At 36.0% G+C, this 23012-nt stretch overlaps 1 protein-coding gene across 1 annotated transcript in view; it reads right to left on the bottom strand.

The window, feature by feature from the left end:
* The window catches only part of SPEF2 (sperm flagellar 2), a 176448-nt gene that overhangs the window by 147646 nt on the left and 5790 nt on the right, over window positions 1–23012 (bottom strand). The window contains exons 2-4 of the mRNA XM_046671896.1: window positions 18106–18208; window positions 3359–3611; window positions 79–249 (exon numbers count right to left, since the gene is read on the bottom strand). Of these exons, the coding sequence (XP_046527852.1) occupies window positions 79–249; window positions 3359–3611; window positions 18106–18208 (527 nt within the window). The remainder of the gene's footprint in view (window positions 1–78; window positions 250–3358; window positions 3612–18105; window positions 18209–23012) is intronic.

The raw sequence follows: 23012 nt of genomic DNA on the forward strand, positions 1-23012 counted from the left end.
GCAATGTGTACTATAGGCATACATCGCAAACAGTATACTATGCACTAGTTAGTTTCTGGAAAAATTGTTCTATAAAACCTTTTCGATATTAAAACATCTTTGTTCTTCCTTGAGTTTTTGAAAATTTTCAAGTTTCTCAAAATGCATTTGGACAAAATCTTCTTTCATGTGTTTATATTTTTCTTGAAACCTGTGTGTAACTCGCATCAGATTGAAATCAGTTTGACGTGGTATCAGGTTTCTAAGTCTCTAAACAAAGAAAGCATTTCAAAAGATTCCATTATTAGAGAATAAAGAGTATACCATCATTATAAGCACATATAAAATTTGTCTTCAAAATAAAATTTCAATGAATTACTACTGTTGATGGTTAGAAAAATTCAAGCGCCATACTAATCACTCATATCCTTAACTAATGTAAGGACAATAAAAAAACACGATTTGAATTCCTCCTAACAAAATAGTCTTATATATACTTTCATAGCTAAATTTTTTGCTCTAAGTTTGATTTTCAGTGAATCATACCTGAATTACTGGAAATACATTTTCATAAAAATAATTTTATAAACCTAATTTCAACACACATGAGACAATATAAGAAGCCAGGTTCTTTTAATTACTTAAGCCACTTCCTAATAAAGAAACATTAAAACTTCCAGGCCACTGGAAATGAGAGTGCAACAGTACAAGAAAATGAACTCTCAAAGATGATTACAAAGTGGGACACAGAGCAATGCGGCTAATGTATTTAACTAAAACTTTTATATCCAAAAGTAATCTCCTTAGGAACTGAAGACTTACCAAAAACAAAAAGAAACAGTACTATTGCTCAAACCGTTTTTGGTCCTTCTCCTCTAACACGGCCTCAGTAGATACTGACTCTTACCTGGAAGAATTCTTAAGGACCCTTGAGCTGACTTTAATCCCTTACCGACCCTCCTGCTCTTCTCACTGTTAAAAATGGGTGGGCCTCCATCTTCACAGTGGCAAGGAAAATGTAAAGGCCTTGAACATGCCACCTCTCCACTTCAACACGTATCATCTATATCTTCAACTTAATTCTTATTTTCCCCCCAAACCCAAGAAATACCCACTGAGATATCATACAGCCCCCTGGTAAGTGTGTGGCTACTAGAGTCAGACTGCCTAGGTTTGAGTTTCAGCTCTCCCACCTACATGAAGTTGGGCAAGTTACCTAATCTCTCTGCACCTCAGTTTCACCATCTGTAAAACGGGAATCATAAAAGTACCTATCTCATTGGACTGTTGTAGACATCAAGCAAGATGATATATATATAAAGCACCTGGAACGGGGCTTGGCATCTCACTATGTATATTCAGTAAATTTTACTCATTATTTATATTATTGTATAATAGACACCTGTTTCTTCTTCCATCTGGAATCAAAAAATAAATCTTAAAGTATCTTAATTCTTTCCTAAGATATCTCCTCCTTCATCAGGACCATTGATTCATTCTCCCTCTTTTCTTTCCCAGAGGATCTCCTTCTACTTGGTCCTCACACTAGTCATCTCCTGCCACTGATTCTTTTTCTCAGCTGACAAGTTGTCCTAGTCTCTGTGTCCATAAAACAAATGATCTCATATTTCCCTTGAGCTTCTCTCCCACTGCTACTGTTCTTATTTTCTTTTCTCCTTTGCCTTCGCATTTCTTGAAAGAGTAATCTATGTTCCCCTCTTTGTCATCTTCAATTTACTCCTCAACTCACTGCAATCCACATCACTCTACCAAAATATTTTTCTCTCCCTAAAATGTAAGCTCTATGAGGGTTGGGGTTTTTCCTGTGTTGTTCATTGTGCAAGTGCCTGACATAAAGTATGACCCCAACAGATATTTGTCCAATGAATGAATGATTGACTCTGGAAGGTCACCCATGGCCAACGTCAAATCCAATGGCCTCTTGTTTGGCCTCATCTACACAGCTCTTACAGCACTTTTACCATTGATAGTTTTATACTTTACAAAGAATTGTCTTGTATGTTGTCTTCTTGAAACTACAAAAAAGCCTAGCTCTGAGACAGGCAGAGATAATCATCCTTGTTTTTACATTTGGGAAAATTGAGACTGAGACTGTTCCAGGGACTAGCCCAAAGTTAATCAGCTTGCAAGTAAAGCAGGCAGGATGCAATATACTAAGTTATTCAGCTTTAAGCCATATCTAATTTCTAGCTCTCCATGGATACTGAGTTCATTATGCTACCAGGATCATAATGATGTACATTAAGAACAGACAAATCTGAAAGCGGATATGGCATTCACATTTACTATGTCATTGTTGCTTCATAAATTAAATATACAATTTTAATTATTTCCATTGCTATTTAGTGTGTTGTATCAGTGCAGCACTCCCCATTATCCTGGAGGCTTGGAAAAGTTAATGTGCTTCACTTACCATAAGAAAATAGCACAGGAACTAGAGAGAACTGTCAACTAAAAAGTTGTATAAATCAATCAAAATACATTTAATAAGTATTTGTAATGTTCAAAGCATTGTATTAGGCATATTAGTTGAATTTGAGGAACCAAAAATCTTGTGAGGGCATATGACAAATAAATAATGAAAGTTAACCAACAGTATCGGCAGCAGGAGGTTAGTACCAGAGAATGAGAATTATCTGTACCCTAGGAGTTCCAGAGGAAGGATCCATGTGTACTGCGAAGGTTGCAGAGAAGCAGATTGAGAAAAGTTTGAGGGAAGAGGAGAGATGAAAAGGGTGAGCTTGAGTGGGAGAGAAGGAAGAGCAGGAAAATACAAGTTCTACTCAAGGACAGGCTGCCAACCAATGGAGAAGAAAGACTTTATGCTGAGGACTGTGAAGAAATAAAGTTAGAAAGACAGGTTGAGACCAATTAATGAAAGATCTTGAATGTCAGTCTAAATTGGAGACAGGATGTATGTAAAACAGATAGTTTCTGAGCAGAAGAAGAACCCAGTGAAAGTGGAATTTGGGGACAATTCATCTAGTAGTTGACTAACCGCTAGGAGAAAGCCTGAAGATTGGGAGACATGTTAGTAGGTTGCTGAAATAGTTCGTAAGGAGATCTGAGCAGATATCCTAGGGGTAGAAATGGAAAGAGCGAAGCAGGCATAAATAGCACTGAGAATTAGAAACAAATAGAATTCAATAAGCTATGGTAATGTGGATAGGATGGAGGGAGACACCAAAATGGATAAATCAATTGAAAATATTAATAGAAAATAAAACCCAAGTATGACCAATAACATACATAAGGGACATATATACCCAATAGGGCTTCTTTGAGAATGCAACACCAGTGTCATTTCTCTTTACCAAGTTTTACATTGTGACATGGTTGTATTTCTTTATGTACTCACATCTCGAAAAGCCTCACTTTTCATGTTTTGAAGTCTTATATTTGTCAGAGGTTGCATTGTTTGCATTTCCAATCCAGTGAGTCCGCTTTTCCTCTTTTTCTGAAGAACAGTGTACAATTGATATAAAAGTTTCGTTGCTGCCCCAGGCTTTTCAGTGATGATGTTGTGGGCCACATTCTGGTCAAACTGCACACCCAAAAGGTGAAGTGTTGGCTCCAAGCGAGAAAAATTATTAAGTTTGGAACTCGAAACCCTAAGCATTAAAGTATTTTACATAATTAGACATTGGCATTGAATTAAAAACAAACAACAAATATCAGAGGTATTATCATGGTCTAATATTATGAATTATCTCATGTTCTTTCAAATATATCATTCCTCTCTAAAACTACTCAATCATGTAAATACATTGAGCTTTTCTATTGTCCTGAACTCCATGTATTTATTACTCTTGAATGGCTAAACTGAAACTCATTAATTTTACACACTTTTCTGTTTAAATAGACACTAGAATTTCTACAAGAAGCCAATACAAAAACAGATAACTAGATGTTTTCTTGTAAATGGAAAAACTTAGCTATGGTTTTGAAAAATATTTCACTCAGAAGGCAAAATTGAAATTTAAATGACCATTTCTTTAAATTATACTATTACTAGAATCTTAAAATAGCCCTAAATGTTGCATTGACAACTCTAACAATGATCCTCTTGGGCACTGTCAGAAATATTTAATTAAATAATATTAGCTGTTCTATCAAATTAGTTATTAATATTTACTTTACAGTTTATATTACTACGTCAAGAATCAGTAAAGACTTTCTAATTGTAAGTTGTGTTTATTTTTGAATCACTTATTACCAAATTAGGCTCACACTTTAGAAGAAATTCATTAACTCATTCATTTATTAATATACTCTCTCAACTAACAAACATTTGTCAAATATGCATTATATACCAAAGATGTATTTATTTATTAAATTTAATAAATTTTAATAAATTCATTAAATTCTTACAAAGATAAACAAGATACAGTCCTTGCCCTTGAAGAGTTCATAGTGGGAAAAATAGATGAGTAAATGAACAGTGATAAATTGGAATAGAGGTCTCAAATGATCCAGGGCTGTTAATGAGCCTACGAATCCAATGACAGAAAGAAGACAAAGATGGTGGATGCATTTTCAACTATTGTGCCTCTCTGATCAAACGGAATGCAAACATCAGTTTTAACCACTGGTCTATTTTCCCCTTACTTTTAACTTCCGAAAATTCAGTGACATTCTTTAATAGAAAAATATACTGAATATACTTGAATACAAGTCAAAGTCCTAACCTCCCCTACCAATAAAAGGATATCTTAGAATAGAGATAGTTGCCATACATTTTGCAGAATTTCTAATATTATGGGGTTACTGATTCAATAACATCATTTTGGACTATAAAATTATTTGGGGGAAGATACAACGACCTTCAAGGACCCAAAATAAATTTTTAGCAGCTTATAGAGATCACTTAACACAAACTTTATATACTGTTCCTGGCACACTATTTCTGAAGAGATTGCTCTCAAGTAGTGGTTTTAAACCTTTTCTTTTTTTTTTTTTTTAAATCACGGATACCAGTGAGAATCTGATGAGAGTTATGGGAGTTTTTCCACAGGAAAGATAACACACATCCATGTGTATACACAAAATGTGTATACCATTTTTTGAGTGTCTGTGAACTTCCTGAAATCTAGCCTAAAAGTGCCTACTAACTGCAAGTTAAAAATCCACGCCTAAAAGGAGGTGGGCCTGGGGAAATAAACAAATGATTTCTTCATATGAGTTTGAAGCCAGTATCGTGGGAAGGCCAATGAAAAAATAGTGATGCAATACCTTGAATTCCTTCTCCACTTAGGTGATGTAACTTACTATCCTATTTCCTTTATTTATTATTACTCTTTTAACTGAAATATTTGGTAAAGTATAGTTAGTATATCATACTACATCAATCAAACTTTGAATAAAATATTTTAAATTAATAAAAGAGAAACAGATCTTAGAAGGGAAGTGAAGAGATAATGAATGCTACAAAGAAATCTTATCAACAATAACAGTAAACACTGTTTTTAAGTCTTCTCATGTCCAGTTTTACAATTTGCTCCCCCAAAATGACTTTAAAGTTTGAGATAACAAACATTTGCCTAAAATGACTAGGGTAAAGCAGACCACGTTTTGAAGAGCATGACTGTGGAAGAAGATAGTCAGATCAACGACTTGTGCTTCCATTCCTTGGAAGGGCACCTGCCATCCCCTTCTGATCTTCCATCATGGCTACCCTTTCATGCCCTTCCTATCCTAGCAGTCTGTATGCCTAGTCCACTACACATATTTGGAAAGATATGCCCTGAAAGCCACTTGTCAGGGCTTCGGCCTGGGTCATAACCTTGGGCTGCAGAGATTAAGTAAAGATCATTCAGGAGGGAGAATCCAAAAACAAACACTACCCATTTCCAAATTTTATCAGAACTTAGCCTTGTACCCAATAAAAGTGAAGGGCACATCCCCTCCTCTTACTTGTATTATGTAGCCCCCAGAAGGCAGTGTAAGTCTGCTAATATCATGATTCTGTAACACAGTAGGCTTGAAAAGGGCTTTTATGGACTTGCTGAAGTATTCAGGTATAACAGTACTTCTCTCTGAAAGTTTTTAATACATACTTCAAATTTCCAACCAGTCAAAATGTGCGGAATATCACTGGTGTATAAATTGGTGGAAGTCCACTCTTGTTATAGCATATGCTCAATCAGTGTAACATGATAATCAACAGTTGTTTTTGAACACAGAGAAACCACTGGGACATCTTTGCTCTGGAGACAGAGCATATGATGTAAATGATGACCCCAAGGGAATAAGGAATGTATTCTGGGAAAAGTCTTCTCCTTCTCTACTTGCAGTTCTTATTTGCCAAGGGATTACCTGACTCCTCGCCACCTTGCCATCTGGTAAGGGAATACATCTTACAAGGTCAGTAGAAGCTGCCGTCCCATGGATATCCATGCTCCTTTATTTTTTATTCTTTTAATTAATCTGCTCATTTTTCAGATCGACTAAAGATATTCTAAAACAAGGAATTCTTTCAGAGTTAGATGAGTTATTCTTAGGATTAAGTAATTTCCAAGGCAAATAACTCCAAGTTATTAGCAACATATATGCAGTTTGCTGTTTATATTTTAGACTAAAGAAGCTAAAAATATTAGACAAAATTCCCAAATCATGGGCTCTGGCACTAGACAGTTGCTTAAAAAATAGGCTTTAACAAAGAAGGATCCTTTTCCAATCAAATACACTATTACCACGGTCATATCCACAGAGTGACTGATCCTGCCTTCTTTAAAAGACCATGTGCCCTGGAAAAAATTGGGTTGTTCTAAGAACTAAAGATGGATAGGATTTGGTTGTGAGCATAAGTAGGTCCCTCTCCCCATGTTAAGGAATGCAGCAACTCTCAGTGGGAGAGAAAGTTAGTCCTTTGCAGTGGATGAAAAGCAGGGCTGTTACACACAATGATACACACAGCACACACCTGTCTAAAGGTGGGACGAGGGTGTGAAATCTACCTATGCTCAGCTTGCCAAGTCCTATCCCTGGCATGGGGCTGCTTCATCCAGAAGGGGGCTCATTTTTGTTTACACAAAGGCCTCTCTGTTCACTAAGACCTGTGTCTTCACCGTTGTGTCCATCCATTTGGGGTCTCTTTTTCCATTTCTCTCAAAGACCTTCTATGGTCCTGCCAGCAAGATCCAATTTAGTACACTTGAAATACTGCATGCATGTTCTTGTCAGTATGATCCTTTAAGTTTTCTATGACTAAACAGGTGTACTTTCTGACATCATTCATGTATTCAATAGAGAAACACTGTGTGTCTGCTACGGGCCAGGCACAATGCTTGGAGCACAAAGAATAAACACACTCTCCAACTTTCAGCAACTCTGCAATCTAGTTGAGGAGTAAACATTCATATATTCATTCATCAACCATTGTCTGGGCTCCTTCATGTGGCATGCACTCTGATAAGAACTGACATATAAATAAATAATTATAACAACGTGATAAGAAAAGGAAGGTCCCAACGGTTATTAGAACAAAGAGAAAAAGGGAACTAAATCTGCTAGGGAAGTCAAAGAAGAGTGTAGAGAAGGCATGGATTTTTAGCTGGATCTTAAGAATGAATAAGAGTTTCTCATGGTGGAAGTGAGGAAGAATATTAATATGTAAAGGTACAACGCATAACAAAAACACATGACATGTTTGTGGACCAGAGCAGCTTAGGTTAGGGCTCCAGGTTGGCAGAAAATGCAACTGGAAAGTTGGTTGAGGGCCACACTGGGAAGCTCTCTGTAAGACATGCCTTGAGAAAGACAGAGAAATTGGAATATCTGAAGTTTCTTAAGCTGATGGGGATACCACATCTAAAGATGTGGGTGTAGAGTTTTACCTTCCTACTGAGAAGTTTAAACAAAGTCTGTACATGTAGGATTTACCAGGATATGTAGCTATTGACTAACTCAAAAAAACACTTACAGAAAGCTAAATATGCATTAGGCCTGTGATAGCCCTAGAGATTCAAAGAAAAGCTCAATATCCCTGTCTCCAAGGTGTTTGAATGTGCAATATGAAATGTAAAAGAGACTCAAATAAAGAAACTGAAAATGAAGAGATCAGTGTTATAAGCAAATGTGCAAGATAAGTTTATAACTTTCATAAAGGAATAATCAACAACAACAAAGGACTGGAAATCTGGTCACACACAGGTCATCACAAATCGATCTGTGCATATGAAAACTCCTGAGAGCAAAAGGGAGGGCAGGGACCCTGATCGACCTACCCTGGAAATCTTATACTTTAGAGGCTGATACTAGCTTGTATTGGAGGGAAGGTAGGAAGTTCCCAAAGGGCTGGGAACTCAGGTGGAGGAGGCAGTTGGGGCTAAGCTGTGACGGAACTTACGTGCCTTGCCCTTGAGAAAGAGATGTGAGATTATGGGGTGTAGGGTATGAATTAGAATGTTATCCAGTACCCTAGAAGCTTAAGAAATTGTCTGAGATTAGCAAAAGAGGGGTTAAAATATAATTCCAATCCATGACTTATCTTGTCATACTATTATCACCTATACAACTAGCAAAATCTGGATTGTAAAAGAATTTCTCACCTCTAGGTTGGAAGTATCAAATTCTTTTGCCCAGAAGTCTTGCAACATAGGTACCACTTAATGGACGCCTACCATACCGGACAACCAAAACCTAAGGAATACTTGAGTAGGAAATATCAAATTAAAACATAGATGTAGAGCAGAACTTCAGGAATAGCAGAGTATGGACTTTCAAATATCCATTCCTCCATAAAGACAATAAGAAAACCAATCAGGGGCTGGCCCTGTGGCCGAGTGGTTAAGTTCGCGTGCTCCGCTGCAGGCGGCCCAGTGTTTCATTGGTTCAAATCCTGGGCATGGACATGGCACTGTTCATCAAACCACGCTGAGGCAGTGTCCCACATGTCACAACTAGAAGGACCCACAACAAAGAATATACAACTATGTACTGGGGGGTTTTGGGGAGAAAAAGGAAAAAAATAAAAATCCTTAAAAAGAAAAACCTTTGAAGAAAACCAATCAAAATTGTAAAATCAACTTTTTCATAACTCTAGAAATTAGCAAAAGGTTTGTAACAATCTAAGAAGCATTTATCCAGGAAAAAAACTTAATCTCAGTAAAAACAGAGAGATTTTAGTCATTTTAACTTGCCCTATTTCCATTCCCTTCTCCATAGCTCCTCGGTAGCCTTCAAACCCAGCAGCTTTGCAACAGTAGAAGCTGTAAAACTAGCAGCTAGCAGCTATCTGAGAAGACAGACAGATTTAAAGCTCTTCAAAAAGTCCTATCCTCTGAACACTGTCACTATTTGACAAGTCTGGCAGCTCCATGAAAAATCCCCAATCACAGGGCTTGTCATTAATTTGACCAAAGGGCTCAATCACTAGAAAAAGCCCTATTCCCAGGTTGTTAGTAAAAAGCAATCAGTGACAACTGTTTAAGACCACAGATACCTTAGGCAGCTGGAGCAAAAAAAGAGCCTGCTCAAAAACTTAAAAGGAAGATCAAAGAATGAAATGTCCATTCAGGGTTTTGAAAAGCTCTGACATAGTCCTAGGGATCTAGAATGCAATATGTATGTGTAGGAATGGGTGGATGCCCAGGAAAGATACAAGGAAGCCCAAATCTCTCACCTCTGGCTGACCTTGATCCTATATAAGCAGGAAGTAAAGGCTAAGGCAGAGTTGTAAACTGGAAAGTGTTGAAGCCATACTTCAACAAACTCACAGTTGCTCAGCAAAGAAAGACTTATTGGTTCAAGACATTTAAAAATACCTCTGTTCATTTGCTGGCCATTAAGCCAAGTAAGCAGAGACTTCAGTTGCTGTACACAACTGGGAATACAGAATTTCCATAATTAGGCCAGGAAAGTCATTAAACAAACAAAAAGTAGCAGCAGCAGCAACAATAAAAACAAATAACAAACCTGGGAGAGGTGGGATAATCTGAGCTTCCTCATTATATTATTTTAAATGTCCATTTTCAACAATCATGAGACACACAGAGAAACAAAGAGGTACAATCCATACACAGGGGATAAAAAAGTCAACAGAAACTCTGAGGAAGCCCTGATGTTGGATTTATTAGATAAAGATCTTAAATCAACTATTATAAATATATTCAAGAAAACTTTAAAAATTCATTTTAAAAAATTAAAATAAAGTATGAAAACAATATCTCAACAAAAAGAGGATATCAACAAATAAATAAAAATTATAAAAATAAGAATGAAGTGGAATTCTGGAGCTGAAAAGTACAACTGAAATTTAAAAATTCACTAGAATAGCTCAACAGCAGATTTGAGTTGGCAGAAGAAAGAATCAGCAAACTCAAAGACAGGTCAATTGAAACTATTCAGAGGAGGAACAGAAAGAAAAAAGAATGAAGAAAAATGAACAGTTTCTCAAAACACATAAACCCATTCTAAGCATCTGAAGAATTTAAGACAATTTCTAACTGAGGGACAATCTACAAAATACTTGACCAGTTTTTAATTCTTTAAAATTGTAGAGCTCATCAAAAACAAGGAAAGTCTGATAAATTATCACAGCCAAAAAGAGCCTTAGGAGAAATGACTATTAAATGTAATGTGGTGTCCTGGATGGGATACTGCAACAAAAAAGATATTAGGTAAAAATTGTAACAAATGTACCATACCAATATAAGATGTTAACAGTTGGGAGAACTGGATGTGGACAATATGAAAACTCTCTGTACTATCTTTGTAATTTTTCCGTAAATCTAAAACTATTCTAAAATAAAAAGTTTATTTTAAGAAATCAACAAAGCCTCAGAGCCTGGTGGGACACCATCAAATATACCAACATACACATAATGGGAGTCCCAGAGGGAGAGAGGAGAGAGAAAGGGGCAGAAAGAATATTTGGAGAAATGATGACTGAAAATTTCACAAATTTGATAAAATACATGAATATACACATCCAGGAAGCTCACTGAACTTCAAATAGGTTAGACATCCACACCTAGAAATGTTATAGTGAAACTGTAGAAAGACAAAGACCAACAGAGAATCATAAAAGAGGCATGAGAAAAACAAGTCATCATATACAAAGGATTCTCAATAAAATAAGCAGCAGATTTCTTATCAGAAATTATGGAAGCCAGGGGCCTGCCTGGTGATGCAGCGGTTAAGTGCACACGTTCTGCTTTGGTGGCCAGGGGTTCACCAGGTTTAGATCCCGGGTGTGAACATGGCACCTGCTTGGCAAGCCATGCTGTGGTAGGTGTCCCACATGTAAAGTAACGGAAGATGGGTACAGATGTTAGCTTAGGGCCAGTCTTCCTCAGCAAAAAAGAGAATTGGCAGCAGTTACCTCAGGGCTAATCTTCCTCAAAAGAAAAAAAAAAAGAAATTATGGAAGCCAAAAGCTGTGAGATGACATATTTAAAGTGCTGAAAGAAAAAAGTGCCAACCAAGGATTCTATATCTGGCAAAATTATCCATCAAAATTGAAGGAGAAATTAAGATATTTCCAGATAAACAAAAACTAAGAGAATTTCTTGTCAGAATACCTCCCCTAGAAGAAATACTAAAGGAAGCCTTTAAAGCTGAAATGAAAACACACTAAACAATAACTCAAATCCACATGAAGAAATAAACACCACCAGCAAAGATAATTACATAGGAAATATAAAAGACAGTATAAATATATTTTTGTTTGTAACTCTTTTATTCTATTTAATTCTCATAAAGCAATAATTATAAAGCTAAACTAAGTGAAAAGTACAGACCATTATTACTTATGAATTTTTTTGAGGAAAAGTCCTCAACAAAACACTTGCAAACAAAATCCAGCAACACATACAAATGACTATATACCATGACCAAGTGTGATTTACCTCTGGAATGCAAGGTTGGTTTAACAACTGAAAATCAATCAATGTAACACAACATATTAATAGAATAAAATATAGAAACTATATGATCATATTGATTGATGCAGAAAAATCATTAGACAAAATCCAACACCCTTTCACGATAAGAACACTCAGACTACAAATAGAAGAAACTTCTCACATGATAAAGAACCTCTACAAAAAACTCAAAGCTACATCCTATTTAATGGTGAAAGACTAAATGTTTTTTCCCTTAAGATCTAGAACAAGCCGAGAATGTTTGCTCTTGCCATTTCTCTTCAACATTGTTCTGGAAGTTCTAGTGTGGGCAACTGGGAAAGCAACGAAATAAAAGGCTCAGATTGGAAAGTAAATTCAAATCCTTCATTTTTAAATTGAGTGATTTGTCTTTTTATTGATGGGTTGTGTTACTTATAAATTCTGGAGAAAAGTTCCTTAACAGATAAATGATTTGCAAATATTTTTCCCATTATGTGAGTTGCCTTTTTACTTTCTTAATGGTATCCTTTGAAGCACAAAAGTTTAAAATTTTGATTATTTCCTCTTTATCTATTTTCTGTACAGAAATAAAACTATAGTTGCAGATGACAAGATCTACATGTAGAAAATCCTAAAGAATTCTCAGGAAAAACTATTAAACCTAAAAAACAAGTCCAGCAAGATGGCAGAATATAAAATTAATATACAAATTTAATTGTATTTTATACATTAGAAACGAATAAACTAAAACTGAAATTAAGAAAATCATTTAAAATAGTATCAAAATGATGAAATACTTAGGAATAAATTTAACAAAAGAAGAGCAAGACTTACATAGAGAATACTATAAAACATTATTGAAGAACATTAAAGAAGATCCAAGAAAGTAAAGGCATCCTTTGTTCATGGATGAGAAGATGTGATATCATTAAGATGGCAATATTCCCCAAATTCTTCTGCAAATTCAATGTAATCCCTATAAAAATCCCAGCTCCATTTTTTGCAAAAATGATAAAATGATCATAAAATTCAATGGCTATGCACAAGGACCCAGGATAGCCAAAACAAACTTGAAAAAGAACAAAGTTAAAGTACTTACGTTTCCCAATCTTAAAATTTATTTCTAAACTACACTAATAAATACAGTGTGGTACTGGCATAATAATAGACATACAAATCAACAGAATAGAATTGAGAATCTAGAAATTAACCCTAAAAATTTATGGTCATTTGATCTTTGATGAAGGTGCCAAGATCATTCAACGGGGAAAGAGGAGCCTTTTCAACAAATGGTGCTAATAAAACTGGATAGCCACATGAAAATATTAAAGTTGGACTCTTACCTCATACATAGAAAAATTTAACACAAAGTGGATCATAGACCTAAATGTAAGAGCTAAAGTTATAAAACTTTGAGGGAACATATATACAGGAGTAAATCTTTGTGACCTGGAAGTGGGCAGTGTTTTCCCCGCATATACAGGCATACCTCTTTCTATGGCGCTTTGCTTTATTGGGCTGTGCAGATATTGTGTTTTTTACAAGACTCTCCACCAGCAAAAGATTATGTCTCGCTGAAGGCTCAGATGATGATTAGCATTTTGTAGCAATAAAGTATTTTTTTAGTTAAAATATGCACATTGTTTTTCTAGACATAATGTTATTACACACTTAATAGACTATGGTATGGTGTAAACATAACTTTTATATGCACTGGGAAATCAAAAAATTTGTGTGACTTGCTTTATTGTGATATTTGCTTTATTGTGGTGTTCTGGAACCAAACCCACCATCTCTCTGAGGCACGCCTGTAACACTAAAAGCACAAGGGACAAAAGAAAAAATACATTCAAGTCTTTAACACATTTTGAGTTTATTTTTGTGTATGATGTAAGATAATGCTTTATTTTCATTCTTTTGCATGTGGCTGTCCAGTCTTCCCAACACCATTTATTGAAGAGACTTTCCTTTCTCCATTGTATGTTCTTGGCTCCTCTGTCGAAAATTAGCTGTCCATAGATGTGTGAGTTTACCTCTGGGCTCTCAATTCTGTTCCACTGATATGTGTGTCTGTTTTTCTGCCAGTATCATGTTGTTCTGATTACTATAGCTTTTTAGTATATTTTGAATTCAGGGAGGGTGACGCCTCCATCTTTGCTCTTTTTTCTCAGGATTGCTTTGATTATTATTCAAGGTCTTTTCTAGTTCCATATAAAATTCAGGATGCTTTATTCTATTCCCATGAAAAATGTCATTAGGATTGCAATGAATCTGTAGATTGCTTTAGATAATATGGACAGTTTAACTATATTTATTCTTCCTATCCATGAGCACAGAATGTCTTTCCATTTCTTTTTCTCTTCTACAATTCTTTCAATAATGTTTTATAGTTTTCAGTGTATAGGTCTTTCACTTCCTTGGTTAAATTTATTCCTAGATATTTTATTCTTTTTGTTGTGATTTAAATAGGACTGTATTCCTTTTTTTTTAAGGAAGATTAGCCCTGAGCTAACTACTACTGCCAATCCTCCTCTTTTTGCTGAGGAAGACTGGCCCTAGCTAACATCCGTGCCCATCTTCCTCTACTTTATATGTGGGACACCTACCACAGCATGGTTTTTGCCAATCAGTGCCATGTCCACACCGGGGATCTGAACCGGCAAACCCAGGCCTCTGAGAAGCAGAACACGCGAACTTAACCATTGCGCCACTGGGCCAGCCCCGGACTGTATTCTTGATTTCTCCTTCTGCTAGTTCATTGTTAGTGTATAGAAATGCAAGTGATTTTTGTATGTTGATTTTGTACCCTGAAACTTTACTGTATTCATTAATTATTCCTAGTAGTTTTTGGTGGATTCTTTAGTGTTTTCCATGTATAGAATCATGTCATCTGCAAATAGTTACAGTTTTATTTATTCCTTTCCAATGTGAATCCCTTTTATTCCTTTTCTTGCCTAAGTTAACTCAAAATGGATTAAAGACTTGACTATAAGACTTGAAACCATAAAACTCCTAGAAGAGAACATATACAGAGCACTCTTTGATATTGGTCTTGGCAGTATCTTTTTGAATACCATGTCTCTTCAGGCAAGGGAAACAAAATAAAAAATTAAAAAATGGGACTACATCAAACTCAAAGGTTTCTGCATAGCAAAGGAAACCACTAACAAAATGAAAAGACAACCCATCAACAGGGAGAAAATATTTGCAAATCATATATCCAGTAAGAGGTTAATTTCCAGAATATATGAAGAATTCGTACAACTTAACAACAAAAAGGTGAACAACTCAATCAAAAAATGGGCAGAGGATACAAATAGACATTTTTCCAAAGAAGACATACAGATGTCCAATAGGCACATGAAAAGATGTCCAACGTCACTAATTATTAGGGAAATGTAAATAAAAACTACAATGAGATATCAGCTCACACCTGTCAGAATGGCTATTATTAAGACAAGAAATAACAAGTGTTGGAGAGGATGTGGAAAAAAGGAAATCCTTATATACTGCTGGTGGAAATGCAAACTGGTACAGCCACTATGGAAAATTGTATGGAGATTTCTCAAAAAATTAAAAATAGAAATATCGTATGATCCAGCTACTCTACATCTGGGTATTTATCCAAAGAACATGAAAACACTAATTCAAAAAGATATATGCACCCCTATGTTCACTGCAGCATTATTCACAATAGCCAAGACTCAGAGGCAACCCAAGTGCCAACCAACACATGAATGGATAAAGAAGAGACACACACACACACACACACACACAATGGAATACTACTCAGCCATAAAAAGATGAAATCATGCCATTTGTGAAAACATGGATAGATCTTAAGGGTATTACGCTAAGGGAAATTAGTCAAATGGAGAAAGATAAATACCATATGATTTCACTCATATGTGGAAGATAAACAAACAGACACATAGATAAGGAGAACAGAATGGTGGTTATCAGAGGGGAAGGGGGTGGGGGAAGGGCAAAAGGGGTAAAGGGGCACACATGTATGGTGATGGATGGAAACTAGACTTTTGGTGGTGAACATGATGAAGTCTATACAGAGACTGAAATATATAATGATGTACACCTGAAATTTACACACTGTTATAAACCAATGTGACCTCAATAATTTAAAAAATATAAATAAGAAAAGTAGATAAATCGGAATTCATAAAAATAGAAAACTTGTGCCTAAAGGATATAATTAAGAAAGTAAAAAGACAACCCATATAATGAGAAAAAATATTTGCAAATTATTTATCTGATACAGGACTTTTCACCAGAATATATAACATAACAATAAAAAGACAAATAATCCAATTTAAAAATAGGCAAAGAATCTTGTAATCCAGCAGTAGTGCTCCTTGGTATTTACCCAAAGGAGTTGAAAACATGTCCTCACAAAAACCTGCACATGGATGTTTATAGCAGCTTTTTCATAATTGTCAAAACGTGGAAGCAACCAACATGTCCTTCACAGGTAAATGGATAAATAAATTGTGGCACATCCAGACAATGGAATATTATTCATAACTATGAAGAAATGAGCTATCAAGCCATGAAAAGCATAGAGGAACCTTAAATATATATTACTAAGTGAAAGAAACCAATCCCAAAAGGCTACATACCATATGATTACAACTATATGACATTCCAGAAAAGGCAAAATTACGGAGACAGTGCAAAGATCAGTGGTTGCCAAAGGTTGGGGTGAGGGAGGGATGAAAAGGTGGAGCACAGCCAGTTTGGGAGCAGTGAAAACACTGTGTATGATACCATAATGGTGGATGCATGTCATTTACACATTTGCCCAAATTCATAGAATGGACAACACCAAGAGTGAATTCTAATGTAAACTATTTACTTTGAGCAAGGATGATGTGTCAATATAGGTTCATCAGTTGTAACGAATGTACCACTCTGGTGGCAGATACTGATAATGAATGAGGCTCTGAATGTGTGGGGATAGGAAGTTAATGGGAAATCTCTGTACCTTCCTTTCAATTTTGCAATTTTGCTGTGAAGCAAAAACAGCTTTAAAAAAAAATTTAAAGAAAATAGGCAAAGGATTTGAATAACATTTCATCAATGAAGCTATACAAATGACTAATAAGCACAGAAAAAGATGCATGACATCATTAGTTATTAGGGAAATGTAAATCCAAATCACATGAGATACTACTGCATACTCACTAGGATGGCTATAATCAAAAAGACAGGCAATAACAAGTGTTGACGAGGATGTGGAGAAATTGAAACCTTCACACATTACTAGTGTGAGTGTAAATCGTGCAGGCACTTTGAAAAACTGTTTGGATGTTCCTCAAAATGTAAACATAGACATACAATCCAGCAATTCCACTCCTAGGTATACACCCATGAAGAATTAAAACATTTCCATGTAAAAACACACACACGCAAAAGTGGAAACAACTAACACCCAGCAATTTATGAATTTATTAAAAAATATAGCATATCCAGTTGAAATTACTCAGCAAATAAATAGGAACGAAGAAGTACTTATGCATGCTACAATATAAATGAACCTTGAAAACATTATCTTAAGTGGAAGAAGCCAGTCACGAAATGCCACATACTGTAAAACTCCATTGATAGGAAACATGCTGAACAGCCCAATCCATAGAGATAGAAAATATATTAGTGGGTACTAGGCTGGGTGTTTAGATAAGGGTGATGGTTGTGAATATACTAAATACGTAAATATACTTAAGACCACTGAACTGTAAGCTTTAAAATGGTGAATTATGGTATGTGAATTACATCCCAGTAAAGCTACTAAAAACAAATATTATGGATTTTTTTTACTATTAGTTAAGTTTTATTTTATACTTTTAAAACACAAAGAAAAATATTAATTGACCAGGACACTGTATGCTGTTTCACTTCACTTAAAAGAAAGCAGAACTAATTAACAAAATAGGAAATAATCTGGCCTCAGACTGCAGGAATGTAGAAGATACTCAATGTGGCCCGTCTAAAATTGAGGGCTTGCTGCAACTGTACCTTTCTCTCTTTTGTACTCCTTGGGAGTTCAAACATGGAGTGCATTGGAGTACATTGTCCTTGGACAATGTGAGGAAGCAACAATTTCCATACCAATGATGTGCTTGATTGGTTTCCGTTTGGAAGAGATCTTGTGATTCATGAGTCTTTAAAGTTAACTTGGGAGGCTAAAATCATCCAAATGTCAAAAGACTTGACCTTTGTTAAAGTAAGGGATAATCTTACTGACCTGCTTTCTGTAAATTTTGAAAAATCATCCTGAAGTTCAAACTTGTGCAGAACTTCTCCAATTAGGTAGCCACTGGAAAATGCTTTTGCAAATGACTTGGGACCTGAATTTTAAAACACATAGATTAAAAAGTATATTAAGATTGAAAGATCAAAAGTATATAATGTTGCATATAGAGCTTACATATTTTCAATATGGACACATAGAGTAAAATTCCATAATTTAACTTGAACTCAATATGCCATGAAAATACTTCTGGAAAATCTTTTAACTAAATAAAAAGACTGAAGTTCAACATTAGATGTCTCACGAAGATCCCTGAGTAAATATAAATCAATACTTGATGACGTACGAAATTTTGAAAGAAAAGACAGCTTCTGATCAAATTCAACAAAACACAACCAATAAAATTTATAACCTTAGATCTAAAAACAAACTTTCAATATATTTTATAAAATTACGCTCTAATACCTTAGTTATCAATACAACCTATGAATGATGATAGCATATTCTGGCCAAGTGATGTGCAATCTAACTTCTTTAAACATTAAGACTTAATTTTAACCTTTTTACGATGGAAATTTTACAAAAATCATCTGCACTTTCTTAAATAAAGCGTACTGTACATAGTCAAGCTCGTCCTTGGTGGTCAGGGGGTGTTACTCTGGTCTAGCTGTTGTTCTGTGCAATGATGGAGATAGCCCAGAGGAAAACAGGCTTAGGAGCCAGAGACATCTATGTTGAAATCTTGACCCTGCCCCTTACCAGCTGTGTACTTCCTGAGTTTTTAATCTCTAGAACAGAGATAACTGTTATCTATATCTATCTTGGAGAGCCATTTTCAAGATTAGAGGTAATGTATGAGCATCACTTGGTACCATGCCTGCCACATAAGCACATAAGGATAAGTGCAGAAAAAAAATTTAAGCGTTAAATAGAATTTACTTTCTTTAAAAATGTCTTAGTTTTGGGTTACTTGCATTTTTCTTGTGAAGTGGAAAGTATAAGGTTATGTGGTACTCAAGGATGACATACAAAATCGACACATAAAACAAATTATATTATCATAGGACAAAGCTATCACATCTCAAATGATTTCAAAATCCTCCAGAAATCTGTGACATGTTTCTATTAGGGTCGTTTAGGCAACAGCAGTCAAAATATCATTTCAGTACCCCAAACTCATTCATACCAGATTGTCTGCTTTTATCTATTTGACTAAGAATAAGGTGGCTAATTGAATATGCAGAAATGCTGGATTTTTAGAACTGATACTTGGTGTGTGGTGGCAGGGAGGTGAGGCAAGTAGCTCCATAAAGCCCAGACCTTAAGACCTTACTCAGAAGACTACACATTACTATAAGAATAAGAATCTTGCATATCTGACACAAGCCCACAATTTTGCCCAAAGCTCTCAATATTTGTTCACAAAATATTTTATATTCTTAATAATACCCCAATTCTTAGGTTGAATCAATATAATAACGAAGTAGTTTAAAAAGGCATCGATTATTCCCATTGATTCCTTTTACTCAGGATGAGCTCCTGAACTGTCTAGCATTAGAATCTATTGACTTTGTCTTCTGGCTTCATGGAGTAGTTGTCTTGGAAGCAACTCAAACCCAAATGGCTCCTTCAGCCTCCAAAGGGCAGAAGTGTGCCATCTCCTCCTCCTGAGTCACTGCCGCTTTCTCCTTCCCTCAAAGACCCACGACTGCCGGCCACCAATGTTGTTCCCTGGGCTTGGCTGCCACCACTGTCCTCACTGTGCCATCTGGGCTGCTCTGGCTGTTTGTTGCTCCCTTCTTTCTGCTTTTTTCCCTTCTCTCTTCCTCAGCCCATCCCTATCTTCATCTTAGTTTTCTGAAGAGCCATTGGACATATAGCCATTGCCAGACTATGGATTTCTATTAAGCAGTCTAAAGACTACTGCTTTTTGTTCAGAAACTGTTTCTGTGTTGCCTCCAGGTAGTCTCATTCCCCCTCTTACTCCCTTGGGATTTCGCGCTATGCCTGTTGTTCATGTTGATCGAATGCCTGAAGCCTAGCCTGTGAATAACTGGGGAATAACTGTACCCTATCCCATCACGTTCAATGTAGCAAGCAAACGGTCTGTAGCAAACTGTTTGCTACAAAAGGTCACTAGAAAAATAAAATCATAATCCACTTCCTTTGAAATGGCAAGACATATTAATAAGGCAATTCTTATATGGATAAAATAGAGAGGTTTATGGATATAAAGGTCAAAGAAGAACAGTAAACACTTATTATTTCATTGTCAGGTAGTTCACTACAAATAATCAAGTACAAAATACCTTTCTGCAGGTTTGTATGTATAGGACACTTCAGACTTACTGTGTGCTACATGAACAGAAAAGGGAATCATGAGTGAAGAACTATTGCAAATGACAAAAGTAACAAAGGGAAAAAATGTAGAAAAAATAAAAGAGAAGAAAAAAGAATACATGCAAGAAATTAGGAGAGAAAAAGATGAAGAAAAAGTATATAAGCTAGGAAAATACAGATTTAAAAGTATGAAAAGAGATAAGAAGCCAGAGAGAGAGAGAATGAGAAAGGGAAAGTGAGATGGGTGGGAGAAGAGAAACAGTAAGAAAAAAAGAAAAAAAAAAAGATGCTTCACCCCCCTTTGGTTTATCATATTTTTCTTCAAACTAAATGTTCCTGAATAACCATGACTAATTTCGTGATGGCCACCTCTAAAGGTAAATTTGCACTAACAATCAGAATTTCCTATGGGAAAGCAGAGAACAAGCTAACTCCAGGACAAGGAACAGGAAGAATATGAGAAATAAATGAACCATGGCAGCCCAGTGATGATCTGCATCCTGAGCACTAACATGATTTACATCTGGGAAAAGGCTGTTCAATAACAACTCAACGATGCCTCCAATCTCCACGCCAACCAACTCCAACCAGACCTCCAAGCCACAGGTCTGATCCCTATCATTAAGGTTTCTTTTGCTGAAATCTTTGATGTGGACTTTGTGAAAGGTCTATATTGGGCTGGGACAGCAGATGAAATGGTCCATGTGCTTCTCCACCAAATGGGCCTGAGCTAGCTGGAGAAAGCACATAAAGGAGATAAGCCTTCTATGTTCTAAAATGGTAATGAAGAGAACACAGGCTCTGGAGAAAGATTCCCTGGGTTCGACTCCTTGACCATTTATAAGCCACTGGATTTTGGGCAATTATATAGTCTAAGTTTCTCATCTTTAAAAGAGGGAGAGTGTTGGGTTCCACCTCATAAGAGTTGACTTGAGAATTAAATGAGATATTGCATGTAAAGTGGTTGGCAAAATTCCTGACATGTAGTAAGGGCTCAATGACAATTTTTATTGTTATTATTACTGCCTGGTAATTTAAGACAACAGGTCATATTAATTACACAATTCATAAGCTCAATAATAGATCCTCAACAACTATAGTACAAACATCCTTATTTAAAAGGTAATTCAACACTCGGCAGATATTTGACATTGTCCCTAAATTCAGATGCAAACCCACCCTTAGGCCCAGATAAGCTACAACACTCCCACCAGAAGCACGTGTAATAAAAGACAGTGGATTTCTACAGCAAAACATTTCAGTGGGAGAAATCAACACTAAACATAGCATCACAGCATTTCTGGTCAAGTTTTGCCACCAAATAAATACAGAGATATTTGGATTTTAGAATTATAGATAAGGGTCTGTAGGCTTATACATTCTATGCTCAGCGGCCTTTGCTCCTCCTTTACTGAAAGATCAAAGATCTAGCCTGCTTTAGGAACCACAATCAAAAATCCAAACAACCTTATTCTCATTTAAGAAAAAGGAAAAGCAGCTGCTGATGGCTGGGAACCGGCTTGGCCCCATCAGGCGTTGGGTTCCTAGGGGCTGGCCCAGAACTCACAGCTAGGCCTTGACATTCTCGGGCTGAACACAATCAATTTCACAGCACACCAACATCAGACAAGGTCACTCTGTGACCCTGATGGATCAAGACAAAAACAACATCCCTCTGTAATCATGTCTGTACTCAGACAAAAACAATATTGTCCAAAACACAAAAATGACCAAACATCCCCCCATTCTGGCGAATATGAGTAGTTGCTGCTTTTTTACCAATCATGGCTTTGTCTTCTTTTATTCTCCCCTGCTTCCTAGATAAGATTTACTAAGATACCCAACCATAGAGTTGCCTATACTTCTTGACAGGATCCAATTCAGAGCAAAGCATCACTTCCTTGAACGCTCCTCAAAAAATACTTAACGTAAGCCCAAATGCTATAAGTCCTTTCTAACACCCTCTTACTGAAATGCCCCACAGTTCCCCCCGTGTTGCAACAAGTCAATAAACCTAACTTTGTCTAACTACAGGTGTTCCTGCGGTCTTTGACTGGAGGACACTGATAATTTCTTTTCCTCCAGTATAAGAACAGGATGATCAGCATTCACAATCTTCTCCTTTGAAGACTTAATCATAATTCTCAATATTTACTGTCTGAAACAAAATACCTAAATTATTATTATAAATTCCTGTAATGATTAAAATATTGAGTGGCATTCTTTTCTTGGGACTTCATATCTTAAAATTTTGACACTGATGTACACAACAGCCTTCTGCTATTAGATTAGCTGTCTCAATTTCTAGTCAAGGGAAGCCAAGTTTTAATTTAGGAAAATGCTGCTGAACTAGCCAGAAAATATCAAAATCTCATTACATGAGAAGCAATATATTTCCTAATGACCCTGGGGGCTGAAGTATGAGAAAATGTGTGGTGTAATGACACCAGGTTAAAAGAGGAATGAAGTAAAAGTCAACATATCTGGCATGTACCGCTAACTGGACACTGCCTAGTTGCATGACCCTAAACAAATCTCTAAACATATCTGATTTAGTTACT

Source organism: Equus quagga, chromosome 9 (genome assembly GCF_021613505.1).
Source record: "Equus quagga isolate Etosha38 chromosome 9, UCLA_HA_Equagga_1.0, whole genome shotgun sequence".
NCBI lineage: Eukaryota > Metazoa > Chordata > Mammalia > Perissodactyla > Equidae > Equus > Equus quagga.